At 35.5% G+C, this 14,907-nt stretch overlaps 1 protein-coding gene and 1 pseudogene across 1 annotated transcript in view; one reads left to right on the top strand and one right to left on the bottom strand.

The window, feature by feature from the left end:
• The window catches only part of OLA1 (Obg like ATPase 1), a 174,161-nt gene that overhangs the window by 91,242 nt on the left and 68,012 nt on the right, over nt 1-14,907 (top strand). The window contains exon 5 of the mRNA XM_054562371.1: nt 3,973-4,148. Within this exon, the coding sequence (XP_054418346.1) occupies nt 3,973-4,148 (176 nt within the window). The remainder of the gene's footprint in view (nt 1-3,972; nt 4,149-14,907) is intronic.
• LOC129061664 (60S ribosomal protein L23a-like) lies at nt 6,681-7,217 on the bottom strand (annotated as a pseudogene).

Below are 14,907 nucleotides of genomic sequence, written 5' to 3'. Positions count from 1 at the left end.
GTTGGGGTATCTCTACAAGGTATCATTGAGACCTGTAACTTTAAACACATCTGATAACTCCCTAATTTTATATCTCCAGTCATGACCTTTCTTCCTACACCTGGTCCATCCTGGCATAAACACGTCTCATTCTCTCTACAGCTACATTTTTATATCAAGTTACCACTCATCTGGTCATCTCTCATCTGTACCTCTACAACCACTTCCTAACTTAGTCTTTCTGCCGTCACTCTTGTTCCTTCCTTAGAGTTTGTTCTTTTTAAACTAGCCAAAGTGGCCTCTTTAAATTATAAATCTTATCTTATTACCTTACCTCGCCTTTATTTAAAGCTCTTCAATCAATCGCTCCCCATTACAGCTGGAACAAAATCCAGACTCCCATGTCTTACAAACGTATATGAATTGCCTTACTTCTACAACTTAAACTCTATTTATTATCATCTGCTATGATTCAGCAACACTTCAACATTGTCCCCATTTTAGAATTTTTTCCCCCTTAGAACCTCTTTCCTTAGATCTTCACATTACTGCCATGTTCTGGCCTTCCTGGTGTCAGCTCCAATGCCATCTCCTCGGAGAAACCTCCCCGACTATCTTAGCTAAATGAAGTATTACACATCAGTTCACCCTCTTCCCCAGCCCCCTGCACACAGAAGCTCTGTTACATTACCCAGTGTTATACAGAATAGTACCAAAAAGTTTTTAAAAATCAGTAACATGCCCATCATCCAGATGAACATAGTTAATATTTTCAGCATTTCTTGATTTTACTAAAAAAATGCGATCTTATATTTCTGACTAATTTTATTTAAACAAGGAAATTTTGTCTCTAATATAAGTGGAAAATTAGTTTCACTTGCCAAAATTTAAGATAATAGAAATGAATTCAATGAAAACTGCACTTATTAAAGTTTTTAGTCTTTAGAAGCACGGAGGCTAAGGCCTGCTCTGCTGTTAAAAATACAAATTTATAGATGTTAAATGTTAGCCATTAAAGACCAACAGCATCAAAGTGAGATTTTCCTTGACATAGAAGGGCTGACAGAGAATTGATATGGAAATAACTTTCTCATGAAGCAATTCAGTATGACATAGTGTAGTTATCAGGATGACTAAAGTCATCTTTACCAACATAGTGTTTTCCCTAAAGGAGAATTGTGATAATAATCACAATATATATTAATCACAAAAATGATAATTGTTTTAGTTAATCGAAAATTGAAATAAATAATTTTGGCCATGGCCTAGGGTAAAAATGTTCTAACGAACCAGTAAGAAGTAGTTGGCGGTGGTGGGGTGGGATGACACTGCAAACTCACAAAACTTATTTTAACCTGTTCTAGAGAATTGGGTAACGTGGTATAACATTTGAGTGTATTACTATGGAATCTTTTAAAATTATTAATTACTGCATCTTTAAAAAATTAGTATATGGATCAGTTACTTGAAAGAATTCTATGGGTTGAGCTTTCTGCTTGGCACATTATGTATATTATCTGATTTAATTATACCTATTCTCTGAGAGGTAAAAGCATTTTCATTTTAAAAATATGAAAAGTGACATCCTTAGAGGTTCAGTGATTTGGCTAAGACTTTATGACCAGTAAGCCTGTCTGACTTTAAAGCCCTTTTTCTTAATCACTAAATCTTATTCTATAAAAGCTAAGATGTGAAGGAATGCTATAATGCAAATATATGGTAAAGTCTGTTAATGACCCAGGAATATGTCTTTGGGAAGTAATTTCTAATTTTTTTTTAGTTTTGAGAAATGAGAAGTTGTCCCAATGACCATTCTTTAAGTTTAGTTTTATACTGTTTTATGTCTTATTTCATAAGAAACCTGTTCAATTTTAAAGGATAACTTTATTCTTCCCTTTACTTAATTTTTAATTTCAATTTTTGGTACCATTTATTATCAAAGATGAATTTAAGTTCTTATAGTATGTTAGCATCTCACACACAAATGAATATAATAATAATAATACTAAATTTCCAGGCATAGGAATAACAATGTAATCCAGAATGCAGGGTCTGTGGTTTGGGTTTTTATTCTTATAGTAGGGAGAATGGATTAGTGATGATTCAGTCATAACTTCTTTCCTAGCCTAATCCTTGGCAGACTCCAGGCAAGACGCAATTTAGAGCATAATTTGAAGGTTGTAAGATAGAAAAGTGATTCCCCTCATCCCCTTTTATTCTAGGTTTTTTATTTGGATTAGTTTAGATTATCAGAGAGCTTTATTTTCTTTGCTTCCAGAAGAATTGCAATTATTGTTTCTATTACCCACTTGGTTAAAATTGAGGGTTGTCATTAAGAAATTGCCATTTAAAACCTGCTGATGCATTTACTGTAGGGATGTTGTTGAGGACACTATAGTAGTCACTCTCTGGCCTTCACATAGAGACAACTATATAGCATATTTTTCTTTCTGCGTGTCAGAAAATGTTTAGTTATTTCTATAACTGAACTAACAATGTTTCCTTTGTTGTTCAGACTGCCAGGAAGCTAACTTTTATTTTTATTTTCATTTTCCTAGTCCATTGTACCATTTGTGTAAGATGCCTCAAATCCAAATCATGACAAAAAATATATAATGTTGTCCTTCCAAGAAGACTTCTTTCATACTCTTAAAAAAATAAAAAAACTTACCTGAGTCAGTTTGTCTAATGTGTTTATTAGTAAGCTATAATAATATACCTTCTCATTTCTTGCTAATTTTGTTATATGAATTTGGCACTGTATAATAAAACATCAGTTGTGTGTGCCAAGGATACATAAGTATTATTTTAAATATGTATGCTGTAATTGCAGTAATACATTTATGCTTTATTATTATTATTACTGAATAATTCCACATTAAGATACAAACAGCTTAATTATTTTTAATTTTAGGAAATTATATTTAAAAACTTTTTGTGACTTATAATGAAAATATCTTGGTTTTTGGTATGGAGGAATGAGCTATAGGCACTGTGTTCTTCCTTCACACTCAAACTGTCTCATGATTCCTATGGTACCTAAAATAATTGATACTTTATGTTTGAAAACATCTCATTTTGGGAGCATAATCTAATTGGTAATTTTAATTAAATTAATTAGCAATTTGTTTACAAATGTGTTTATTGTTTGTGGGTATATCGTTGCTTTCTGTTTATAATACTTCTTAGAATTTGTTTATTTTTGTGATACTGTTCTTTATCTGGTAATTTGAGTAAATCCCAGTTGAATTATGTTGCCACATTATGTCTTCAAAAGGGCATAAAGTCAGTACACATGCTTCAGTAATATCTGGTTGTTTTACCCTTATGTTTCCAGTTGGCAATTTGAAATTATGGCTTCAACTGCACTTTAAATATGTGATAATAGCATGTGTTTCTAATAAGGGCCAGCACTATTTTGTTCAGATAGTGCGAATGGTTGTCACTCATATATGACAAATGCACCTTCATCTGCTTCTTTGATAGCCCCCTAAAAACCATACCCTCAAATCAGGCCGATGAAATTAGCTGCTGTGTAAATTGTGTGTCTGAGTGGTTCATTATCTAATCACCGTCAGAGCCACAGTGATAAAGTAGATTGAAGCAAAGAAGAGGTCTGCCAGATGATTTCGCCCCCCTCCTCCAAATCTGGTTTCCCTTGGAAACCTTAATAGTGTTTAGAACTTCAGGCTCTCATGTCTGGAGTTCAGTATATTAATGTACCAAACCTGAAAATACCAGTAGTTCTGGAGCATAATTTCCTGTCTGTAAAGATGATAATCTTATTTATTTCAATCAGTTTTTGAAATGTTGGGGCTCTTGAATTACTGTTTTGTTGCTAGTGCCCTAAATACTACTAAAGAGGGAAAAAAATGCTATGTCCTACTTGTAAGAATTCAGAATAATTTGTATAATTGTTAACTTTATAGGGGTCTTCAATAATGACCTTCTGGATTTTTTTTTATTGAATTGCTTCCTTTTAATTCATTTTAGGTGCTTTTGAAGATGATGATATCACTCATGTTGAAGGAAGTGTAGATCCTATTCGAGATATAGAAATAATACATGAAGAGCTTCAGCTTAAAGATGAGGAAATGATTGGGCCCATTATAGATAAACTAGAAAAAGTGGCTGTGAGAGGAGGAGATAAAAAACTAAAACCTGAATATGTAAGTAAAAATTTACAGCTTTTTTAGATACTTAAGTTCATTTATCTTGCTTAAAATTTTAAAATAAACCACATAAACTATCTACTATTGTAATAGAATTTTAGTCAAGGATCTTTTTTTTGGTTGTTAAAAAATTGTTGAGAAATTTTATTTTGGCAATAAAACATCATGGTAGCAAAAGCTTTTTGTGTTCCAAAAAGCCATGTTTAGCTGTAATATTGAGTGTTTTTGTGGTCATTATGTGTATCTTCAAGTTTTAGTGTTAGAGAAGTGTGGTTTTGTGGTGAAAAACTTAACTGGATTTAGAAAAATGATTGAATATATGGTTTATGGAGTTGAAGAAGTGATTTATACAAGGAATTGTCTTCCATAGGGGATGCACTAATAAAGTAGACAGATAATGTTAATCTTTTATGGAGTAAATGTATGTCATTGTCTTTAATATTCAAATGTATTTTCTTATCACATTGTAATGAATAGTTATTAGTTATATTGTAACATGTTTCAAACCAGTTTTGAAGCTTTTAGTTTAAATATTATCAAATTGTCTTTTACATTAAAAAAGCAATGCCTTAATTATATATATTCTTATTTATTAACATCTTTCATATACTTGCCCTTGCTTTTATGCTTCTTTGTCAGAGGAAGTATCTTCTTTCTTCTTAACTTTTCATTTTCTCATTTTATAAACTGATTATTTTTTACCTCCCTTCCCTCCCTCCTTCCCTCCCTCCCTCCCTTTTTTATTTATTTTTAAAATATGTTATTTATTTATTTTTAGAGACTGGGGAAGGAAGGGAAAAAGAAAGGGAGCGAAACATAGATGTAAGAGAAAAACATTGATAGCTTGCCTCTCACATGCACCCTAACCGGGAATTAAACCAGCGACCTTTTGCTTTGTGGGACAGTGACAAACCAACTGAACCATACCAGCCAGGGCCCTTATTTATTTTTAATAATTTTGGAAAACTCACAGTTGATTTGGGAACTGTACACTATTAAGGAAGAAATCAATTACAGAAATAATGTTTAAACTTAAGCACACTATTAACAATTATGGTCAAAGGTGCTTGGTCTTGGAACGCAGACCTGTCTGGTGCTACTAATTTTCTTGATAGTCTGGAGCAAATGCAAAAGGATTATGGCAGAAGATGTGAAGCTGGAAGAGATGCATATGTGAGATGTCATAGGCTTTTGGATCCATTCCATCATCACTAACCTGAAAAATTAAATAGACAATGTAATTTATAAATAAAAGTTAAGAAGAAACTCCTTATGAGTTTTCTCAAGATTGTGCCATTTTGAATCATTTATGAGACTCTTTGCCTGTTAATCTAAGCTTAGGTTTAGGTCTTAGGTTGGGTTTCGTCAGGAGCAAGGATTGGAGTGTAGGTCGTTTCCTTGGGAGCTATCTCAGGAAGCACAGTTAGGGGGTGGAGAACCAAGACCAGTAACGACAGGATGACTCTCCAGCTAACTGAGTCACCCGATCAGGGCATGAACCAACTTTTTAATGATAAATCAGAATCTTTCCTAAGAGTAAGTTTGATAAATTCTGACATAAAGACCAGTAAGAAAATTCATACCAAGTATGTAAATGAGCAGGTGGAAACCCTGAGCATTGGGTTTCCAGACACCAAGCATCAGTCCTGCTAGGGACCTCTGGAAGACCATGTAGAAAGTGTCTTGTTTTTCTACCGGGAAGGGCGAGGAAGTTGAGGTAATTATCAGCTAATTTTTATCAGTCATTGGTTATGGGCCACTCTTAGGGGTGTAAATAACTCCCTGGCACCTGATATCTGTGTGGTCACTTAGGAACAGTTGCAGACACTTACAGTGAGAAGCCATCAGCATCTACTGGACCTGTGAGGACAAAGGGGATATGGGCAGCCACCAACAGGCTCTGCCACACGTGTGTTTGCCCACTGTGCACTTAAATTTTTTTTGTCATAATCATTCTATTTATTTTGGTTGTTCTTTAGGATCCCAAGTTTAATTTGGTGGTGTTTTATATTTTTCCTTCCTTCTCTGATTTATCTTTAGTTTTCCTAATACAAAGAGGATACCTGTGAACATGATATCAGCTAGTTCTTGTAGGGGAGTTTCTTTAAAAAAAAAATTTCCTTATAGTTTCTAACAGTTGCTTTAAAGGTATAAAATGTGATAGTCTTCTTTTTTTCAATTTATGTTTTTAATCCTGGCTAACAGAATCAGGACTTTAATTGGACATAGGTCCTGGGCTATAAAAGAGATAACTCCCTGAAAGTTAAAAATAGGTAGATCATTTTGTTTACTAGGTATTTACATGATTCTTCATTAATATTTGTTCAGATGTGTATTTGCTGCATGATCTTAGAAATTCAAAAGTCAAGCTTCTCTTTCCATGAAGTTTTCATTTTTTAGATTTGGGTGTTATTGTATTTTAATGTGAGTAAGCTAGAAAAACTTGGATTAGATACAGTCTAGCATAAAACATAAACCGATGTTTTTTTTAGTTTTAGGTTCTTGTGGGTTTTTTTTAACTTCTTTTTTTTTTTTTTAGTATAAAATTTTTATATTTAGAATTAGCCAGCTGGACTCAGTTGAGATGATCCCAATTTTGTTGACAACATCCAAAGCATCATAGTCTGGAGCCAGTCGAACATATGCCTTCTTCTCCCCATCAGGCCTGATCAGGGTGTTGACCTTGGCCACATCAATGTCATACAGCTTCTTCACAGCCTGTTTGATCTGGTGCTTGTTGGCCTTGACATCCACAATGAACACAAGTGTATTATTGTCTTCGATCTTCTTCATGGCTGACTCCGTAGTCAGGGGGAACTGACTCCGTAGTCAGGGGGCATAGTGGTCAAGCTTGTTTCTCCTGGGAGCGCTCTTCCGAGGATATTTAGGCTGCCTTTGGAGCCGCAGTGTCTTAGGCCTCTGGAAGGTGGGAGACGTGCGGATCTTCTTTTTTTTGTGGCTGTGGACGCCTTTTAGCACTGCTTTCTTTGCTTTCAAAGCCTTTGCTTTGGCTTCGGCTTTGGGAGGGGCAGGGGCTTCCTTCTTAGCTTTTGGTGCCATCTTTGTGAAAAGGCAGGGTTTTTTTAACTTTCATTCGAGCATATGTTCACTGATTTGAGAGAGAGAGGAAGGGAGAGAAAGAGAAAGAGAGAGAGAAACATTGATGTGAGAGAGAAACCAAGATCAATTGCCTCCTGACCAGGGATCAAACCTGCAACCTTTTGGTGCACAGGATGACGCTCCAACTAACTTGAGTCACCTGACCAGGGCATGAACCAACTTTTTAATAATAAATCAGAATCTTTTCTAAGAGTAAGTTTGATAAATTCTGACATAAAGACCTTTTATAGTGGGTCTTGCAGTCTGTGATAAAACTGAGACACTAAAGAAGACAAGAGTGGGGTAAACATGTCCTATTGGTATTAATTAGCCAAGTGTATTAGTTTCTTAGGGCTGCCATAACAGGTACCACAAACTGGATGGCTTAGAACAATAGAAGTGTATTCTTTCACTGTTCTGGAGGCTAGAAGTCTGACATCAGTGTGTTGGCAGAGACATACTCTCTTTGAAGCCTCTTGGGGAGAATCTTTTCTTGGCTCTTCAGCTTCTGGTAACGCAGGTGTCCCTTGCTTTTTGGCAGTATAACTCTAGTCTCTGCCTCCCTCTTCACATGGGCTTCTTCCCTCTGTGTCTCTGTCCACATTGTCCTGTTCTAAGGACACGAGACATAATTGGATTAAGGTCTTCTCTACTGCAGTATAGCCTCACCTTGACCTTTTCCCAAATAAGGTCATACCCCCTCTGAGTTCTGGGGGCTAGGGTTTTACCATGTCCTTTTGGAGGACACAGTTCAAGCCATAGCAATAATACCAAGGCTTAAGATCAAATTTGATTTTAAATCTATTTAAGTATGTATACATTTCATATGGAAAGATAAAATTTGGAAAATGAAGGTAGATGCCTTTAAGAAACAATTTATTTTCTATTGCTTAATTATTTGGAACTCATCATATTTTAAAAATATTCATAGAATTAAGTTATTTAATGAAAAAAAGTTAAGAAGGCAACCAGAAATTGTAATTAATGAGGTTTTTTCCCCAATATTTCTGAGTTAATAATTAGGGTACCCCCAAACATATAGCTATTAGCAGATTTTTTCTCATTCTTTTATGGCAGCCTTTAAAGTTGATTTTTACATAACTTTTAAAAATCATTAAAATATTGGAATATTTAATATGTTTTTAAATAAAAATCAAAAGATTTAAAAGAGTATACTATAAAAATATAATTCTCCCACTTTGTCTCTCCATTTCCCCATTTTTCTTCTTTAGATTCTTATGTATCCTTCCGGAACTACTTTTACGTGACTTAAAAAGATCATTTCTAAAAGAACAAGATACTAAAAGTACTTAGTGAGAATGAACTGCAGTTACTCATCTTTCCCCCTATCTGTCCTCATAGTCTCTAACTTAATTAATGAAACCAAATTATCGAACTGGAAACCAGTATTTTTAACTCCTCTCTGTCCTTGAGCACCTACATCCTACCCTATTGATTTTATCTCCCGAATATTCCCTATATTTCTTCCTTCCTCATTTTCATAAATTCTTTAGTTTGGGCCTCATTTATGCTTACTTTATTTTTGCAGTTTAACTTATTTCTTTGCCTCCGTTCTTGCTTGTTTCCCACAAATATAAAATGCAGACTTAATTATGTCATTCCTTTTATTAAAATACTCATCATCTTTTTATAAGATACTGCCAACCTAGAGTCCCTAACTCACAAATTTCTCGGTGATTTGGACTTCCTTGACTTAATATTTTCTCAGCTCCCCTGACAGTTAGCTAAACATTTTGTTTTCCTATGAGTTCATTTACTAGAACTCTCCCCTTTTGCTGTTCCTTCATCCCTGTTTCTTAAGTTATCACTTAAGACAAAGACTAAAGCAGAAATTTCCTACCTAAAAACATTTTATTGTAGCAGACTATACATAATATAAAATTTACCACTTTAACCTTTTCAAGTATACGATTTAGTAGCATTAAGTACATTCACAGTGTCCTATAACTATCAGCACTATTCATTTCCACACTGAACCTTTGTATCCTTTAAATAACAGCTCCCCTTTTCCCCTTCCAGTCCTGGTAAGCTCCATTTCTACTTTATTTGTCTATGAACTTGCTTATTCTAGGAACCTCATGTAAGTGAAATCACACAATTTTTGTCTTTTTTATATCTGACTTATTTAATTTAACATAATGTTTTAAAGGTTTGTTCATTCTGTAGCATGTATCAGAATTTCGTTCTTTATTAAGGCTGAATGATATATGTACATACCAAGTTTCGTGGCTATTTGGGTTACTTCTACATTTTGGCTATTGTGAATAATACATTATGAACGTTGTACATTGTATCAACCACATGCATATTGTGGTTACGTCACTTTTGCAGCTATCTCTGAAAATCATCTATAGGAATATTAAATGATAATAGTGACTGAGGGGAATAGAGCTATGAATACTTTACTCTTAAATGCTTTTTCTACTTTGACTTTATTCTTTTATAAAAATAAACTTAGGGAAACGAACCCCAGAGTTAAAAGTATTTATCAAATGTAGTAGACCATTTAAAAATGCGTGCACCAGGAATCCGACTAGAAATTATTGTAATTCATTATTTGAGTCTACATAGTACACAATATGCCAAAGCTAGGAGTGGGTTATAAAATTTTCAAAATAAAAATGACAAGCTGCTTAATTTGATGTGGTAACACCAGTGTGGAAGTCAAACTGTGGAAGGTAGGATTATTTCAAAAGTCCTGGAGAAATGGTTATCATAGTAATTATTCTCAGCATAAATGAGGAATTTTTGACTGTGATGCCCTTAGGCCAATGCAAAAGCATTGAAGGAGTATATCCTTTTTCTTGAACAGGGATGAGAAGCATGAGAGTGTAAGCATAATTGACCAGAATTAATCTAATGGTAATCGTAACACTGCATAAGATATTTTACTTTCCAGTTTATAGTGGTTACTTTAAGCAAATCATCATTTTCTTTAAGGTTTTAGCGGAAACATTTCATTTCTTATTTGATAATACATTGTGTGAACAAATAGGTATGATCTGCTAGAAGTAAATAATGCATCATTGAATCTCAGAAGAGTTATTATTTTCTTTTTATTCCACATCATGTTATCAATATACTGTATTGTGTGTTCACCACCCCAAGTCAAGTCTCCTTTTACCATCGTTTGTCCCCTCAATACCCTCCTCTACTTCCCCCGACAGCTTCCTACTCCCATATCAACATACTGTGGGCTGTGTCAATGAATTTTTCCTCTTTCTTTCCTTTCTTGCTCAATCCCTTCATTACTACCCTCACCCAGTCTCTGAACCCCCCGCCTCTGACAGCTGTGAACCTGCTCTCTGTCTATGACCCTGTGTTTTGCTTGTTAGTTAATTTTGTTCATTAGATTCCACATATGTATTGCTGGATCCAGTTTGCTAATACTATTTTGTTGAGGATTTTAGCATCTATGTTCATGAGAGATACTGGCCTGTAATTTTCTTTCTTTGCAATGTCTTTATCTGCTTTGGAATTAGGATAATGCTGGCCTCATAAAGTGAGCTTGGGAGTCTTCCCTCCTCTTGCATTTTTTGGAATAGTTTGAGAAGGATAGGTGTTTGTTCTTCTTTGAATGTTTGGTAAAATTCACCTGTCCAGGACTCTCGTTTCTTGGGAGTATTTTGATTACTGCTTCAGTTTCACTAGTTGTAATCTGTCTTTGCAGTTTCTCTGATTCTTCCTGAGTCAGTTTTGGAAGATTGTGTGCTTCTAAGAATTTATCCATTACTTCCAGATTGTCCAATTTGTTGGCAAATAGTTGTTCGTAATATTTCCTTAAGATCCTTTGTATTTCTTTGGTATCAGTTGTTACTTCTCTTTCATTTCTGATTTTATTTATTTGGGTCCTCTCTTTTTCTAGATCAATCTGGTTCTAGGTTTGTCAATCTTGTTTATCTTTTCAAAGAACCAGCTCTTGATTTCATTGATCTTTTGTATTGTTTTTTTAGACTCTATTTCTTTTATTTCTGCTCTGATCTTTATTATTTCCTTCCTTCTGCTCACTTTGGGCTTTGTGGGTTTTTTTTCCCTAAGTTCCTTTATGTGTAAAGTTAGATTGTTTATTTGAGATTTTGATTGTTTTTTTTTAAGATTTTATTTATTTTTAGAGAGGAAAAGGGAGAGAAACATCAATGTGTGGTTACATTTTGCATGCCCCCTGCTGGGGACCTGGCTTGCAACCCAGGCATGTGCCCTACACTGGGAACAGAACTGGCGACCCTTTGGTTCGCAGGCCTGTGCTCAGTCCACTAAGCCACACCAGTTAGGGCTCTTTGTTTCTTGAGATAGGCCTGTAATGCTATGAATTTCCATCTTAAGACTATTTTCTCTGTGTTCAATGGATTTTGGGTTGTTGTTGTGTTCTCATTTTCATTTGTTTCAAGCCCTCTCTTGATTTCTTGTTTGATCTCATTGTTAACCCAATCATTGTTTAGTAACATGTTATTTAGTCTCCATGTCTTTGTGTGTTTTTCAGTTTTTTTCTTGTGATCAGTATCTAGTTTTATACCATTATGGTCAAAGAAGATGCTTGATAGGATTTCAGTCTTAAATTTATTGAGACTTGTTTTGTATCCTAACATGTGGTCTGTTCTAGAAAATATTCCATGTGCACTTGAAAAGAATGTATATTCTGCTGCTTTGGGGTACAACGCTCTAACGATATCAATTAAATCCATCTGATCTAGTGTGTCACCTAAGACCACTGTTTCTTTGTTGATTTTCTGCCTGGAAGATCTATCCATTAATGTCAATAGGGTGTTAAAATCCCTACTATGAATGTATTACTGTGAATCTCTCTTTTGATGTCCATCAAGATTTGCTTTACATATTTAGTCACTCCAATGTTGGGTCCATAAATGTTTAAAAGGGTTATGTCCCTCTTGTTGTATTGCTCCCTTTATCATTATGCAGTGTCCTTTGTCTTTTACTGTAGCCTTTGTTTTAAAGCCAGTTTGTCAAGTATGAATAATGCCACCCCATCTTTTAAAAAAATTTTCCATCCTTCTTAGTCTGTGTGTATTTGTCATTCTGAGGTGGGTCTCTTGTAGACAGCACGTATATGAGTCTTGGTTTTTTATCCATTCAACTACCCTGTCTTTTAACTGAGCATTTAAGCCTTTTACATTTAAAGTGATTATTGATAGGTGCTTGTCATTTTGTTCTTTTAACTATGTTCCTCTGGTTCCCCCCACCCCCTTTCTTCTAGAAAGCCCTTTAACATTTCCTGTGAGACTGGTTTGGTAGTAACAAATTCCTTTAGTGTTTTCTTGTTTGGGAAGCTTTTTATTTCTCCCTCAATTTTAAATGATAACCTTGCTGTGTAAACTAGTATTCATTGTATGTCCTTGCTTTTCCTCCCTTTAAATATTTCATGCCAATCCTTTCTGGTCTGAACTATTTCTATTGAGATATCAGCCTTATGGGAGCTGCCTTGTAGGTAAGTGTCTCTTATGGCTTTATTGAATCTCTCTTTGTTTTTAAGCTTTCCTGTTTAATTTTGATGTGTCTTTATGTGGACCTCTTCGGTTTCATCTTGTTTGGGATTCTCTCTGTTCCTGGACTTGTGTGTATCTTTCCTTTGCACGTTAGGGAATTTTTTGTTCATTATTTCTTTAAGTAGGTTCTCGGTCTCTTCCTCTCTCTTTTCCCTTTCAGGTACCCCTGTGATGTGGATGTTCTTATGCTTTATGTTGTCCCAAAGGTTCCTTAAAGTATCCTTGTTTTTAAAATTCTGTTTTCTTTTTGCTGCTTGGATTGGGTGTTTTTTTCACGTTGTCTTCCAAATTGCTGATTCTACCCTCTACTTCCATCTAGTCTATTGTTTATTCCCTCCAGTGTGTTCTTTCTAAATATTCCTTTCTTATGCTATCTATGTCCTTTTTTATTCTGTTGAGCATCCTTCTAACCATTACTTTTCTAAAAATTATATTTTGTTGATTATGCTATTACAGTTGTCCCAATTTTTCCTACTTTGTCACCCTCTACCCAGCAACCCCCACCGTCTTAGGCAATACCCACACCATTGTTCATGTCCATGGGACATGCATACAAGTTCTTTGGCTACTGTGTTTCCTATACTGTACATTACCTCCCCATGGCTATTTTGTATCTACCCATTTGCACTCCTTAATCCCCATACGTCTTCATCCATTCCCCCAAATGCCCCTCCCATCTGACAGCCATCAAAACCAGTTGTTGATATGTATTCATTATCATATTTTTAATGACATCTTTTTTTTTTAAAGATTTCATTTATTTATTTTTAGAGGGGAAGGATGGGAGAAAGAAACAACAGTGTTTGGTTGCCTCTCATGCGCCCCGCACTGGGGACCTGGCCTGCAACCTGGGCGTGTGTCCTGCCTGGGAATCAAACTAGTGATCCTTTGGTTTGGAGGCCAGCACTCAATCCATTGAGCTACGCCAGCCAGGGCTCATTGCTGTTTTATTGTTCATAGTTTTGATCTTCTTATTTTTCTTAAATAAGTCCCTTTAACATTTCGTAGAATAATGGTTTGGTGATGACAAACTCCTTTAGTTTTTTTCTTGTCCGGGAACCTTTTTACCTGCCCTTCAATTCTAAATGATATTTTTGCCGGGTAGAGCAGTCTTGACTGTAGGTCCCTGCTTTTCATGACTGAATATTTCTTGCCAATCCATTCTAAACTGCAAAGTTTCTTCTGAGAAATCAGCTGACAGTCTGATGGGAACTTCCCTGCAGGTAACTAACTGCTTTTCTCCTGCTGCTTTTAGGATTCTCCCTTTATCTTTAACCCGTGGCATTCTAATTATGATGTGTCTGGGAGTGGGTCTCTTTGCATCCATCTTGTTTGGGACTCTCTGTGCTCCTTGGACTTGCATGCCTATTTCCTTCCCCAAATTAGGAAAGTTTTCTTTCATTATTCTTTCAAATAGACTTCCAATTTCTTGCTCTTTCTTTCTATCCTTCTGGCACCCCTATAATGTTAATTTTGGAACACTTGAATGTGTCCCAAAGGCTGCTTATACCATCCTCATTTTGAGGGGTTCTTTTTTCTTTTTCTTGTTCTGATTGATTGTTTTTTTGCTTCCTTGTGTTCCAAATCATTGATTTGATTCTCAGCTCCATCCACTCTACTGTTGTTTCCCTGTAAATTATTCTTTATTTCAATTAATAAATCCTTTGTTTCTGACTGGGTCTTTTTTATGCTGTTGAGGTCCTCACTAAGCTCCTTGAGCATCCTGAGAACCAGTGTTTTGTACTCTGTATCGGATAGATTGCTTTATCTCCATTTTGTTTAGTTCTTTTTCTGGAGTTTTGATCTGTTCTTCCATTTGGGCCATATTAAATCTTTGTCTCCTCATTTTGACAGCCTCCCCGTGTTTGTTTCTATGTATAAGGTAGAGTTGCAATGACTCCCTGCCTTGGTTGCATGGCCTAATACAGTAGATGTCCTGTAGGGTCCAGTGGCACAGGTGCACCCTTTGTGTGTGCTGAGTACACCCTCCTCTTGTAGTTGAGCCTTGATTGCTGTTGGCTGGTCAGTGAGAGGGATTTACCCAAGCCAGTCAGCTACAAGGACTGGCTGTGAACATAGACTACCAACCTCTGCCATCTGTGGAGGATCAGCTGTGTGGGGACAGGGTGGTGGTG

The sequence above is a fragment of the Pteronotus mesoamericanus genome, unplaced genomic scaffold (genome assembly GCF_021234165.1).
Source record: "Pteronotus mesoamericanus isolate MK-2021 breed Mesoamerican mustached bat unplaced genomic scaffold, CSHL_Meso_final scaffold_651, whole genome shotgun sequence".
NCBI classification, from domain to species: Eukaryota; Metazoa; Chordata; class Mammalia; order Chiroptera; family Mormoopidae; genus Pteronotus; species Pteronotus mesoamericanus.
The sequence above is the reverse complement of the archived record's forward strand: the minus strand, read 5'-3'. Positions and strand labels throughout refer to the sequence as shown.